At 36.0% G+C, this 14439-nt stretch overlaps 1 protein-coding gene across 1 annotated transcript; it reads right to left on the minus strand.

The window, feature by feature from the left end:
- Positions 1-300: 300 nt before the first annotated feature.
- Positions 301-1272, minus strand: LOC103211118 (olfactory receptor 11L1-like). The gene has a single exon (XM_007957040.1). It carries the CDS (start codon positions 1270-1272, stop codon positions 301-303), a length of 972 nt encoding a protein of 323 aa, XP_007955231.1.
- Between the last annotated feature and the right edge of the window lie 13167 nt (positions 1273-14439).

Genomic DNA, 14439 nt, shown 5'->3' on the forward strand with positions numbered 1-14439 from the left:
AACAAAAGGTGAATCCTATAGTAGAATCTGCAAGTTATGTGTATATAATCCAGAAGCAATGGCATTGTATATTCAGAGTCCCATCAAAAGTTGAAGGTAGGTGTCTGAAGACTCAATTGCCCTAAAAATGATTTGATAAAGTCAAATTATTTTTCTGACCAGTTGTTGGCAAGAAACTGTGAGGAAGCTCACTTTTGGAAGTTGATGTGGTACTGAAGATGAGATTTATGCTTGAAGATTCTGAATCTGATACTCATTATCCCAGTACTTCATCCATTGACTTTTCTGACCATCTTCTTCTTACCTAATAATGACACTTCCTTTCACTCTTACTCCATATAAGCCACACTTTCTTCTGATAACTTTTCTAACAGCCACTTTGAAGTCACTATTCCTCAAGCTGTAGATAACAGGGTTCAGTAGTGGAGTGACAACAGTGTAAAATACAGAAATAAGTTTGTTGATTTCTGGTGACAAGTGGGCACTGGGATGGACATACATGGAGATCATGGTCCCATAGTAGATTATCACAACAGCCAGATGAGATCCACAGGTGGAAAAAGTCTTCATCCGGCCAGAGGTTGAAGGAATTCTCAATATGGAAGACACAATGAATACATAGGACACAAGTGTAAGAAGAAAACAAATGCACAGCACAGCAATTGACAGGATGAATATTACTAACTTGGTGATATAAATGCTGGAACATGATAGCCACATAAGGGGAGGAAGGTCACAGAAGAAATGGTTGATCTGGTTGGGTCCACAGAAGTCCAACTTGGAAATCATCAGGGAAGGAAGTAGGCCTGTGCCAACCCCTGTCAACCAGGAGATGGTCACCAACTTGGTGCAGATTTCAGGACTCATCAGGAAGGAGTAGTGGAGTGGGATGCAAATGGCCAAATATCGGTCATAGGCCATCATGGCCAGAAGAAAACACTCAGTAGCCCCAAAGAAGACAAAGAAGTAGAGCTGGGCCATACAAGCAGAGAAGGAAATGACTTGGCCCCAGGAGATCAAGTTGGCTAGGAGAAGTGGTACAATGGTAGAGGTATACCAGATTTCCAGAAAAGAAAGGTGCTTGAGGAATGTGTACATAGGTAGGTGCAGTTGCTGGTCCTGGCTCACAACCGTGATGATGATAATATTCCCCATGACTGTAAGGATGTAAATGATCAGGAATATGCCAAAGAGCAGATTCTGCCATTCAAAAAGATTCTGAAATCCTAGTAACTTAAACTCAGTGATAGTGGATGCATTCTGGGGCTCCATTGCCTGTAAGTGAAAAAGAAACATTTTGGAAAAAGTACAATATTACTTGGAAATCAACAGTCAAGAATTCAGACAATGTATTGCACTTGGAAAATCAGTTACAAAAGACCCCTTTAAAGAGCTGGAGAGCAAAGATGTCTTTTGAAGATTAAGGAGTGCCTAACCCAAGCTATGGTATTTTCACTAGTCTCATATGCATGTGAAAGTTCCACGTGGATAGGGAAAAACAAAGAAAAGTTGATGCTTTTGAGTTGTGGTGTTGGCAGCAAATACTGAAAATACCATGAATTGTCAGAAGAACAAACAAATCTGTCCCGGAAGAAGTGTAGCCAGAATGTTCCTTGGAAACAAGAATGACCTGACTTTGTCTGACCTGCTTTGGTCATGTTGTCAGAAGGGACCAGTCCTTAGAGAAAGATATCATGCTTGGTACAGGGGAACGTCAGTGAAAAAGTGGGGGAAGATCCTTAGCATTATGGATTGACACAGTGGCTGCAATGATGGGCTCAGGTATAACAAGGATTATGAGGCTGGTTCAGGACCAGCCAGTGTTTTGTTCTGTTGTACATGGTGTTACTATGAGTTGGACCTGACTCAGTAGCACCTAACAACAACAACAATATGAAAAGTATATAAATATGCACAGCTCTTACTTTTCAGCATTTGGAACTTCAGAGATGGCTTTTAATGATTAGATTTTGTGTGTAGCTTTTTAGAAGGACAAAGATTTGGGAACTTGATAACTTAATTGTATCTGTCTTTAACAAGAACATATTTTAAAACTGAATGTAGATATTAGATTTTGAAGGTAAGTGAGTTTCATGAGTTCTGAGTCCCTAAAACCTAGCAGAAGCCTAGAATCTAATGACATAAGCAAAAATGAACTCGAATTAAAAGCAAACACAGAAAATAATAACAGCAAAACTTTAAAAAAAAAAAGAACTCATAGTGTCCTTTCTGTGGAAAACCCGAGGAGAGGATGTTATGAGTCAAGAGTCTGACTCGACAGCAAATAACAACAACAACAACCAAGGCACATGTAAGACCAAATACATGATTTCCTTCTTAAAGATTCTTTTTATATACAGTAACTAAGTTCTGTTACATCCCCACAGAAAATGAATTAACAACAACTGAACCAGCCTTTTTTGGCCTCTGCAGGGCAAGTTTCTCAACTCTCTTGATGACAGAATAATCAGTATTTTTAGCAAATAGATAGATCAGGGAAAGAAAGTAGGAAACAATGAAGGTTGGCTGTATTTTCTTTTCTTGTATGTGTACTTTATCTGAAAAAGAAGACAAAGCATAATTCTTAATAACATCTTGAAGAAGTGTATTTTTTCATTAATATGCATTAGAGAAAGTGTATGTGTGTGTGTGTGTGAGAGAGAGAGAGAGAGAGAGAGAGAGAGAGAGTCCTTTGTTAGCTCTAAGCTAACCTGTCCTCACTCCATGGATGTGCTTTTTAGCCTGACATATATCATGGCCCACCACTATAACCACTCCCTCATACACAAATTCAACATATCACACTTCTTTGCTTTAGTGTAATTCACTAGTCACATCCAGTTCTGAATAAAGTTAACAACCTATCTGTCATGTATATGCATCCAGCCAACTGAGGGGCTTAGGAAACACACACACACAACATTGCTAACTTTAAGATTCACAGCCAATGAACTCAAGGTTTTCCTCCTGTGTGTCTTTTTTTCTGTTCACTTTTCCATTCTTATCAATGTCTTTTTCAAATATGATCTTCTCTTTCTCTGCCTTCCAGCACTTCCTTGTCTACCTGCAATTTCAGTAAAAAGTCTATATCACTGAAAGCACTGAAGTCTTCCAATGGGGATATCAGCAAGCTGAGGTCACTAAATTCTCCCATCTACCATCATTTTTGCCTTTGCACTCTGCTTGGTAAATTGCAGTGTCTGCGAAAACAAAGTAAACTTTCCATAAAATAGCTTGACACAGTCCACACAACAAGGGGCTCAAACATATCAGGATCATGAAGATGGTGCAAGACTGAGTAACATTTTTTTCTGTCATACATAAGATTACCATGAGTCAGAGCCCACATGACAGCAATTAGCAACAACATTGTTTCCTAAAGTTTCTTCTGCACTAACAGACTCAGTTCATTTTAAGGCAAATCTCACCACTGCACACTAGGTACCACACATTCCAAAGTACTAGACATTATTGTACATGTTGCTATTATAGTTTTTACTCTACCAAACAACAAAGGACCCTTCTTTACTGGATCATTTCTTCAGTATGTGCACATGTTGGTTTTCTTTTCCCTTTAAAAAACCAAAACATTAAGAAAACACCTTTTTGTTATTCTGGTTTCCAAATACTTCCTGCATTTGTCTCCTCACTCTTTCAAACTCCTTTTACTCCTTAAAGGCATTTTCCTTCCAAGTAGCCCCTGTTCTTCCTATTTGCTTGAGTCTACTGCATTGAAGGTTTTGCATCACCTCTGCCCTGTCACCATTGGCCTCCATGTTAAAAAGCCTGTCATTCACTCCTAGTCCTAATTGGCTCCATCTTTTAGCAGGATTGCACAAATAATTTCTCTCTCTTCCTGAACAGACTTTTGTTACTAGCTATCTACAACTGAGTGCTCTCTGAGTTCTCTTTCTGCAGTCGTATCTTAGCACATTTTATTAATTATTTTTCTAGTATCTCAAAATCTGCTAACTTGCAATCTTATGATCTTGGAGCATAGTGCTTCTCAACCTATCCTCCATTCCTTCATAATTCCATCCAGTCTCTTAACTTTGAATGCCATTTCTTGGCCGTCAACATTCCCAGATTTATTAAACATGCCTGAATATAAACTTTGTGGAGACAATTGCCCTATTTAAAATGCACACTTGCAGGTTTAATCTGCATCAGAAATTTAGCCTGGCTTCTCCTGCAGTCTTGTCTTGCCCACAAGCCAGACTTTTTGAATGAAGTTCTTTCAATCTCATTAATGACCACTCTTTTCTTCCACTTACTCTTGCCACAAACCTTGAACTTCACTTCTATTTCTCTCAGATCTCACATATGATATTTTAGTAAACCTTGCTGTCTCTAAATTGAAAATACATTCCAAATTTTATCAGTATTCACCTCAACATGGCTTTCATCCCCCAAAATGTGTCATTATGTTGAATCTGGATTGTTCCTATTGTCTCCTCACAGGTCTCTGGCCTCTACCCTGTCCTTTGTCAGCAATAATAAAGCAGCCAGAGTGAAAATTTTAAGACATAACACATAGTCTATCATTCTTCTGTTCAAAGCCCACAGCAGTTCCCAGCTTATACAAGGATGAGCAAAATCCTGAAGCTTACATAGCCTTATTTGATCTTTCATCTAAATGCTTTTTTACCATTTATCTCTATTTTGTTCCTTGCCATTCTGCTCCCAGCACTCTGGTTACATTGGCATCCTTTCAAACCACACAGGACTTGCCCTCCTTCATAATTAACACCCTCAATTCTCTGAGAATTTCCACATGTTCATTTCTCATTGCTTTCAGTTTTTGCGCAAATACCGTGTTCTCAGTGATACCTATACTAACTACTCCACTGCCATTTCTAGAGCTTACGCCATTAACTCAAAGTAAACCTCGTTGTATATATCTTGATTTGTGGACAGGTTATTCCAAAGTGCTGACTTGTAACCACTGAGTAAACAACTAAAAGACATTAGATTATTATTCAATCCACACTGATTGATTTGTTCAGAAAGAGGGAGATATGATGGAGGATTTCAAGAGTCACAGCAATGCCCACAAGTTTTCTCAGTATCATAAAAATGTCAATGACCCCTTTTTGTCTTGATATTCTCCCATTTTTTGTAAGAATATTAGTATGGGTCTCCTTTGGCAATGAACAATAAATTTAAAAACAAACAAACGTAGGATAATGAGGGCTTAATTTGGGAGGCAACAATGAAAGTAAAACAATGTTGAATCACTATCAAATATTCTCACAGGACATTTGACCAATTTTCTAGTCATCTAAAGCCCTTCTCATAAGAAAAATTCAATTACACAAGGAAATTAAGTTTTGTTCTGCATCATTCCTTAAACACTTTCAATAGTGAGGAACTCACCAGCTCTTGAAATACTGCTTAATTTAGCTGTAAAGAAAAAAAACGAAAAAAAAAAATGTTGAGTTGATTTCATTCACTAATACAAGGGCAACCAGTATAGCCACAGATCTAATTTGGTGGCTTTTGTTGAAATTATATGAAAATACGTATAATCAATAGTGCTATTTCTATTATGAGCTATACTACATGGAAGAAACCAAATGACCTTTGACTTTTCAAAATCTCTTCTTTGTTTACTTTCCAGTGGCTACAGTTTTATAATCTCACCAATTTACACAAGTTTATTTACTATGATTCTATATATATAAAGTAATACATAAAAAGACTAAAATTACCCTGATAATGAGGATTAACTTTTTGAATTCTGTGTAATTTAGAATCCAGCCACCACCACTCCAAACCAAAATAGCAAAACTTAATGATTTTGGCAGTATAATACGCAACATGTTTATTTTCTTTTGGAAAATACTTGCTTTCCTGCATGAACCTCAACTACCTCTTTTCTTTGTCTCAGTCCACACAAATGGAATGCTCTGAAACAGTGGAGGGCACGGGCTTCCCACAACCTTTGGCCTGAACAGGTTGCATACAGTTGACCAAGGCCCTGCAGAGCCAAGTATTGAAAGCTCTAAATGATGCTTGCTCCAAGATCTGCATTGCCAGCTTCTGATGAAACTACGAGGTGTGTTTTCTTTGGATGACTGGAAATTCAACAGGTTATGCTGTTGTTTGACCCTGGATAAAGCTTTCTTCTATTTTCAATAATCTAACATATCTTGGGGATCTAGCCTTCTTGTTCCCCAGATATTCTTCTGTGATTTGCCTATCAAATTAGTAAATAACAAAACCAATCTCTTGAGAATCAGCTTTGCTCACTGAGGTTTAGATGTTGAAAAACACTTAGAGTATGGACATGCTTCTTAAATTCTATTTTTTTTTTTTCCTAATTAGGATAAGTCCCAATGATGTTGAACTGAAAATGTAATAAAAAATAGTGCATTTCTATAAAATTCTATAAGCTAACAATGAGTTAGTGAACTATTCTGTTGAGTGGATGGATATATTGCAGCTGCTTTCTGCTGCATAGCAGATGGTCTAGAAGCATTTCACCATCATATTTTAATTATACATATGACTAAAAGAAAAAAATGTAGTTTATTAATAAAATTATCTGTAATCAATAAAGCAATCTGTACTCATGTTAATTCTAGATGTGCATCTGTCAATTTAACAAAGAAAATGCAATATCTGAATAAATCCAATAGGCTCAGTTTGAGTTTTAGAAAAGGAGCTTGAGAAGAAAAACATCACAACGTATATGAAATATAGCAGCATTGGAAAAAAAATTCAAGTATAGAAAATTGCCTCTAATTAAACAAAGCTAATTTTTCTACTTTAATTAAATTTATATCTTTTGGTTTAACATAAAAGTAATAATGAATAAAAATGTAACCAAATTTTTTACTTTTTTTCTGTTTTAAATCAGTCATTTATTCAACAAATTTATATTTAGTGCATGTGCCAGGATTCTTCTATGTATTAGGATATCGCAGTGAATCACAGACATTGATCAGGATACATCTGTGGATCACACAACAGTCATAGTCCTATTGAGTAGGCTAATATTTTTTTAATATTTTTTTTAAGTTTCATTAAAATTAACATATATATATGTATGTATGTATGTTTTTTAAACAGTACGACTCTTGCATGTACATTTTAGAAAATTTGGCAAGGAAAGACAAATAAAAATAAATGTTTTTAAATACCCTTAATCCTTTCTCTCAGTTAGGCATCTGATGTATTTCCTTCCAAATACATTTTCTCTGTGTCCCACATGTTGGATAGTGCAATCAGGTTACTGTGAACCCAGGCTATATCTTGATGCTTGCAACTAATTTCTGTGGTACGCATATTCTCATGCCAGGAAGTTTTGGAAAATAAATAATTAAAATACCATTTTTGCCTCGTATAATAGTTTATCATTCCTTGAGGTTTGGCGGAGTCAGAATTAGCCTCCAAATAACATACAACTGTATTGTCATAGGGTAGAAATCTTTCTCTGTGCAAGAAAAAAATGTTAGAGGATAAATCAATTAATATCCTAAGATTGAGGTGCGTATTATTAAAAATATACTTCATGAAATGTGTCAATTATAGTCCATGGCATATACTTTTATATTTCAAGTGGTACTAATAAAACAACCTTCCAGTACCCATTATCTAATCAAAATCCATTGCCATCCAGTCAATTACAAGTCATAGTGAACCTACAGGACAGAGTAGAACTGCCTCATAGAGTTTCCGAGGCTGTATTCTTTATGGAAGCTGACTTCAACATTTTTCCATCATGGAGAAGCTTTTGGGTTCAAACCACTGACTTTTCAGTTGTTGTTGTTGTTATTTGCCATTGAGTCAGTCCCTACTCATAGCGACCCCTCCTTGGGTTTCCGAGGCAGTATCACTACGGAAGTAGGATTGCCCAACCTTCCTTCCGAGGAGTGGTTGGTGGATTTGAACCACCAGCCTTCTGGTTAGCAGTCAAGTGCCTTAGGCACTATGCTACCAGAGCTCCTTTTACTAACTTTTCAGTTAGTAGCAGAGAATTAACCACTGTGCTACCAGGGATCCTTTGGTATCCATTACTTACCATAAAAGCTTAAACTTTAAAAGGCTGTTCTGTGCCCCTTACCTAGTGAGTCATCTTTCCCTCACATGTCCACTCTCTACCAGCTGTATATTTCCCAGTATAATGCAGCTTCAGATAGTACATTACATGTTATACTCTAAGGAGTGTTCAATTATGGCCATTTGCTATTTAGTTTTACTGCATAGTGAAAAAAGAGCCTTATAATTAATTCCTTATTTCAAAGAATAAAAGACTATTGTTGAATATGATTTCTTCTAAGTTAATTAAAAACTGTGCTGTTGAATTAATAATAAAATTTGTTTGTGTGTATCACTCTAAGACCACAAATATACTGATTGTTTGAATACTTAAATTTTGACCCAGAAATTCTATTTTAAGACTCTTTTTTATATTTGCATGTAAAGTTATTGTTAAGTTTTCTTCATAAATATACGATTAATTCACATATTAGTGCCCTGAGGAAATTTGAAATTTCAATAATGATTTAGCACAGTAGATTATGGACTATGTGAAAAAACTAAAAACAAAATGTGATAATTTTAAAGCTAAACAAAACACTGCCAAAAATCATTCTAATATAAGAGATGGATGGTATTTTAATATAGTGACAATCTAACAATATTATAACATATAAAATAAGAATAATAATTATTTTTATAATTATGCCAACCACGCAGGAAAGGATCAAATCTGGAGATCCTGGATAGAGTGGGAGGGAAAACGTGGAACAAAACCCCGAAACTCAATAATGACCAGAATTACTGGTCAGATGATGTCTGGTGAGTCTCCCAATACGATGGCCCTGGAATACATTCTGCACTTGGAATAAAACTCACCCCCAGGAGTGGGCTCTCAGCCCAATAGCTAACAAGATATACATGCAGACTCAACCCAGGATGACACATCCACACACTCAATGGTAATACATCCCTTAGAGCAATAGACCATGGGACACCAGAGGACCAAGATTCAAACTAAGGAAATGCAGGACAAACAGGAGTGCATGAATGTGAGGGGCACAAGGGGAAGGTTATAGGGTACAGAGGGGAAGAGTCTAGGTTAGGGTTGGACATGGTGAATGGGGAATGATAGTAAACGTACACGTTATGTTGAAACAACTTCTTAAAATAAAAATTAAAAAAAAAAAAAAATTGCTTTCCACTTCTAGGGGGAAGAGGGCTAACCTTCCCATACTCACACTTCAATGATAAGCAACATGAGGATGTATTGACCACCAACAAAGATAGTGGGATGAGAGATTTGAGCTTGCTAAGCAGAAATTGTGACTTCCAGCTTTATCTTCCCCAATTCTTATATAAAAGGATGCAAATGGATAAACACTTAGCCACCAACTGAAAGATTGGTGGTTCAAACCCACCCAGAGGCACCTTTGGAAGAAAATAAAAGAAAAAAGAAGCATTATTTTTATAACATAGTCATCATTTATTGAACATTTATTTAGTTTGAGTCACTGGGCTAAGTGTTTTACATCCTTGTTTTATGTAAGCTTCAAAATTTGATTTAGAAATAAAAAAGCAGAAACCGAGAAAGTAAGTAATTCTGTCATGGTCACCCAGATAGAGAGTCACATTAGAGCCATGGGTCCTCTGATAGTATTTCCATATAGAGGCTTAGTTTGTAAAGGAATCCCTGCTTCTCTAATCACAGTTAGAATTATGCCTTACTATAAACACTTTTTCACAAAATAACAAAAGGGAAGCAATGACATATTTATATTGCCAGAAATCTCACACATGAAACATGGGGACAGATCAGCTTTATCCACAATCTTCCTGGAGCGTACTGTCTTTTATTTCAAGGGCTCTGTCTTAAGAGTCTCCTACATAAGATACTGTACACTAGTGGAGAATTTGTGAGGTTTTAGAATCACCAAGAGAGAAGTGGTGAAAAGAAAGTGGAGCTATTTAATTCTATTCACAGAAAGCATAGAGAAGATAAACATGGATGAATTTCCAAGAGGGATTAAAATTTCTCTGACTACAAAATTAGAAATACCATGATAGACTGAGCATTCAGGAAAGTATATTTTGGTTCAACAAAAGGAAGGAAATTCTAAATTTCCCATCAGAAGTGGTTCTAACACAGGGGAGATCATGACTTACTTAGGTATTATACAAGGAAATGGGTACCATATTTTTACACAAATAATGTGGGTTATATGTTTTTTGCAAACTGTGCAACATCCTCACACATTACTTTCCTATTCGCTCTTTGTATATTATAGATGTGTGTGTTATTTACATGGGCATGTTATATGCTAAAATGTGGTATTTGATAGGTAATGTATATATTTGTGTGTTTTTAGAACATTAATTTTATGATTCATGAACCTAAATTATTTTTTTAATCTACTCATGGGCATACACTTTTTGACAAAAAATACATTCAATTTTATCAATATAGATATTGCCTCTATATAGAAAGAAAGAGGAGAGGATTTCCCAGGATGTAATAGTCATAGCCTTGATGTCCAAAAAAAGCTACAATATCTTCCAAAATTCATTCTTAGATTCCTGGGTGTTGGAAAATTTTGTGTTCAGTTGGTAACCAAAAGATTTTCAGTTTGAACTTACCCAGTGGCATTGCAGAAAAAAAGGCTTAGTGATGTGTTGCTATAGCCAAGGAAACACTACTGACCTTAGTTCTACTCTGCACATGTATGGTGGTCATAAGTCAAAATTAACTTGACAGTAACTAAAACAATAAAGATAATAAACAAATTTTCATGGAATCTAGTTCTATGCAACACGTTGGTGTCACTGAAATCATGGTACAAAATGTCTTTAAATTTCAGAAAAACCTAGGAATCCAAATTCAAAATCCATTCTAATGTCATAACATTGCTTACCCCTTATGGGGTCTTGAGGTATTGATAGAGGCAGAAACCCAAGATTTCTAAATTAGATTTTTAGCAATCTAAATGGTTTTAAGAACTGTTTTCAAATATTTTATTTTTAATTTAATTTTCTCATAAAGTGAGAATGGGGATTATCCAAGCATTATATGTCACTGCTTGATGCATTCCCAGTGTATTTATATGATGTGAAGGGGTAATTATGAGTATGAAGCTGGCTTTGCATTATTTTCTCAGTAGAATGACAAATGATATTGTGTTTTTCAGAGTTCCTTAATGAGCAAGGGCAAATTTTGGCAAGATGGTCACTGATAATTTAGAATCATTCTCTTGAAACAAGAAACTGAATAGAACTGGTGAATTAATCAAAGGAATCAGCCACAAAAGATAATAAACCAATGTAAAATTCAATTATATTTAAAAGAACACCACATCTTAAAATTAGCAGATAATTTGCTATTATCTTATTAAACCTCCTGGTACATAATTAGGGAAAAAATCTTTACTTCTGAACATCTTCATCTCAAACACACAATGGAGATAAGGAAACTTAAGAACAATTAGTCCCTATGGACAATTCAACAGAATATGTCTCCCAAGACTTACACTTTCTTTTCTTTCTCCCTGGTGCATTTCATAATAGGTAAATGAGAGGTTTGGACTAGTAGTGTTTATTGGTGTATATTACACACCACGTACTCACGCACAGTATCATGCATAAGCTGCAAAAAAAGGACCCATTTCATTAAGGAGAACATTTATCAGAGAGGTTTACACAACCCATTAGGGTCACACAAGGGGTAGGCTAGAGCACTGATATCTGAATTAAGGTGTGTTTTGGATTCAAACCCATCATCTTTCATAATAATTCACTTCTTTAAGGCCAAGTATGGAAATTGCAAGTTCTGTATCGGCGAATGAATCTTCAAATACCTGCATTAAAGAGACTTCTCCCTACAGAAGTGGTATGGTGAATCTGAGAGCCATGGAGTTTGTGAAGAAACCTTTCCTGCAGTGTGATTGGGAGAATGTTCAGTATATAATTTCTTGGGGCTGATACAAGGGGGTCTTGAGGGCCACTGATTACAGAGCACCACAATTCTTACCCAAGCTTATCACTACCATATTCATTTAGCAAGACCTGCTTTTCAGATAAGTTTTAATATCTTTCAAAGGCCAGCTCTGACAAAAATTTACTTAAAACCTTTGAAATTTCATTCAATTCTAAAATAATGTTAAACTTTACAATCTTTTTTTTTTTTCAGCATGCTTTGCCCTGTATCGTTTCCAACCTTGGAAAATCCTCTTCAAAATACTATATACAATTCTGTCCAGATCTGCCCAACCTTCCTATCCACAGCCAGATAATAAATATAATAATTATATATAAAAAAAATCATCTTTAATGATTTTTCCCCCTCTTTCCTTCCTTTCAATACATGGACATTCTTAGACTGAGAATATTATATAAATATTAAATACAAAAATGTACTTTTGTGTCACACTGATTCAGAACAATATCTTTGGAATATCAAACAATTCAAGCAATGCAATGTAGTATCAAATACTTAATCTCATACTAGCTCATTCATTGTAGATTTATCAAAATCTATATACTATAAATAGTGCTTCTATGTTTGTCTCCTATGCATGACATAGAGACATAATGTTTTTGTTACTGTTAGCTGTTCTCAAGTTGCCCACCAGCTGATGGTGGCCCATGCAAATCAATCATACATTATAATCAGTAGGATTTCCACTGCCTGATTTTTCAGAGGTAGGTTAATAGGCCATTCTTTATAGCCTGACTTATTCTAGAAGCCCCACTAAAACCTGTTCAACTTCATAGCAACAAACAAGGCTCGGTTTGTGTCTCTGCATGAGCACTGGCCAGGATTCCAACTCAGTCATTCTATTTGGAAAGTGAGAATAGAGTTTGATATATCACTGCATACTTATCAGAGAAATTTTGAGGACTGGCTTGTAGAATTTGCAGGAGAAACCTAGTGTGTTTGTTTTTACACTTATCATGTGGAATAACATGAACTATGAAAATGAAATCAGACCTTGACTCCAAACCAAACCAGACTCACTGCCATTGAGTCAATTTGACTCATAGTGACCCCCTCTTGGGTTTCTGAGGTGATATCTCTACTGAAGTAGAGTGCCCAATCTTCCTTCTGAGGAGTGGCTGGTGGGTTTGAACAACCAGCCTTCTGGTTAGCAGTCAAATGCCTTAGGCACTACACCATGACTGTCTTTAAAAAATGGTAGAAACTCATACAATTGCTATTTCACTTACCCCAACCACATTAGAGTGTTCCTGAGGACACACAAAACTTTGATTTATAAGACTGTATGTGGCTTCAATGCCACCAACTACTGGAGAATAGAATAATAGGGCCTGAGTATCATATTCAGCAATTATAACTGATCATCTCTGGTACTCACTTCCTATGAATAAATATCTAAACGTTTTTTCTATAGCAAGTGAAATGTGTCATTACTTGGTCCTTCCCTAATCATAATATAAGCAGTGAACCCACCAAACCACATAAGTCGTTTGTTCTTCTCCTGGATTTTGCACATTCTTTCTGCAAGTTTGGTTTGCACTAGAAAGGCAGAGATAAAGCTTGAAATTCTAATCCTCCTTTGAACACTGTTCAAAAAATACTTCCTCTGTGAACCTTCTCAGATCTTTCTCTCCCTATGCCTACACGTAGTAGCTCCACTCTGATGTACTGTTGGTATACCTGGTAACATTCATTTCCTCTGTGTTATTGTTTTGTGCACGTGCTAGTTTTTCTCTAAAGCTAGACTTTAGCTTCAGGCTCTTCCTCCTAATTTGCTTTATATCTTGAGTCTCCCCCATGGTACTGAGCTCCTAAAATTGATTGTTGATCAGGCTAATAGATGCATGTGCCAGCCTACATCGAACACCTCAAGTATCATTGAACACTAAATCAGGAAGTGTAAAACAGGATTTGTTTTTATCAGCTGCATGTGCTCAAGTCTTGCCTTTCTCATCTCTGCAATACAGAAAGAGTTTTGCCTCACTTCCTTCAGAGAGCAATTGCAAATTTCTATCAGAACATTATTCTGGCCCTACACTCATACTGTTTGCAGGCTCATAGTGAAGAGACTTTGAAACAAAAGTATCAACAGAATACATTTCTTGTCCTCAAATAGGTCAAAGTGTGTGTGGGGAAAAAAAAAAAAACTGTAATGTAAATCACTCTTTAAACATAACATTTCCATATAAATCTAAAACAAAATCAAAACCAATGGCCATTGAGTCAGTTCTGATTCATGGCATTCCCATGAACGTCAGAGTAGAGATATGCTTCATAATGACTAATTTTTCAGATGTAAAAGCAAGGCCTTTCTTCCTAGATATGTCTGGGTAGATTCAAAACACCAACCTTTGAACTGGCAGCTGCAGTGTAGTAAGTTACATGTTATGGCTTTTCCAGACATAGTCTTTGTAATTCTCACCAGGTTACTGGGTGGGACCAAGTAATTTTTTTTTTTTTTTTTT

The sequence above is a fragment of the Orycteropus afer genome, unplaced genomic scaffold (assembly GCF_000298275.1).
Source record: "Orycteropus afer afer isolate SDZICR_OR568_19922 unplaced genomic scaffold, OryAfe1.0 scaffold00695, whole genome shotgun sequence".
Classification (NCBI taxonomy): domain Eukaryota; kingdom Metazoa; phylum Chordata; class Mammalia; order Tubulidentata; family Orycteropodidae; genus Orycteropus; species Orycteropus afer.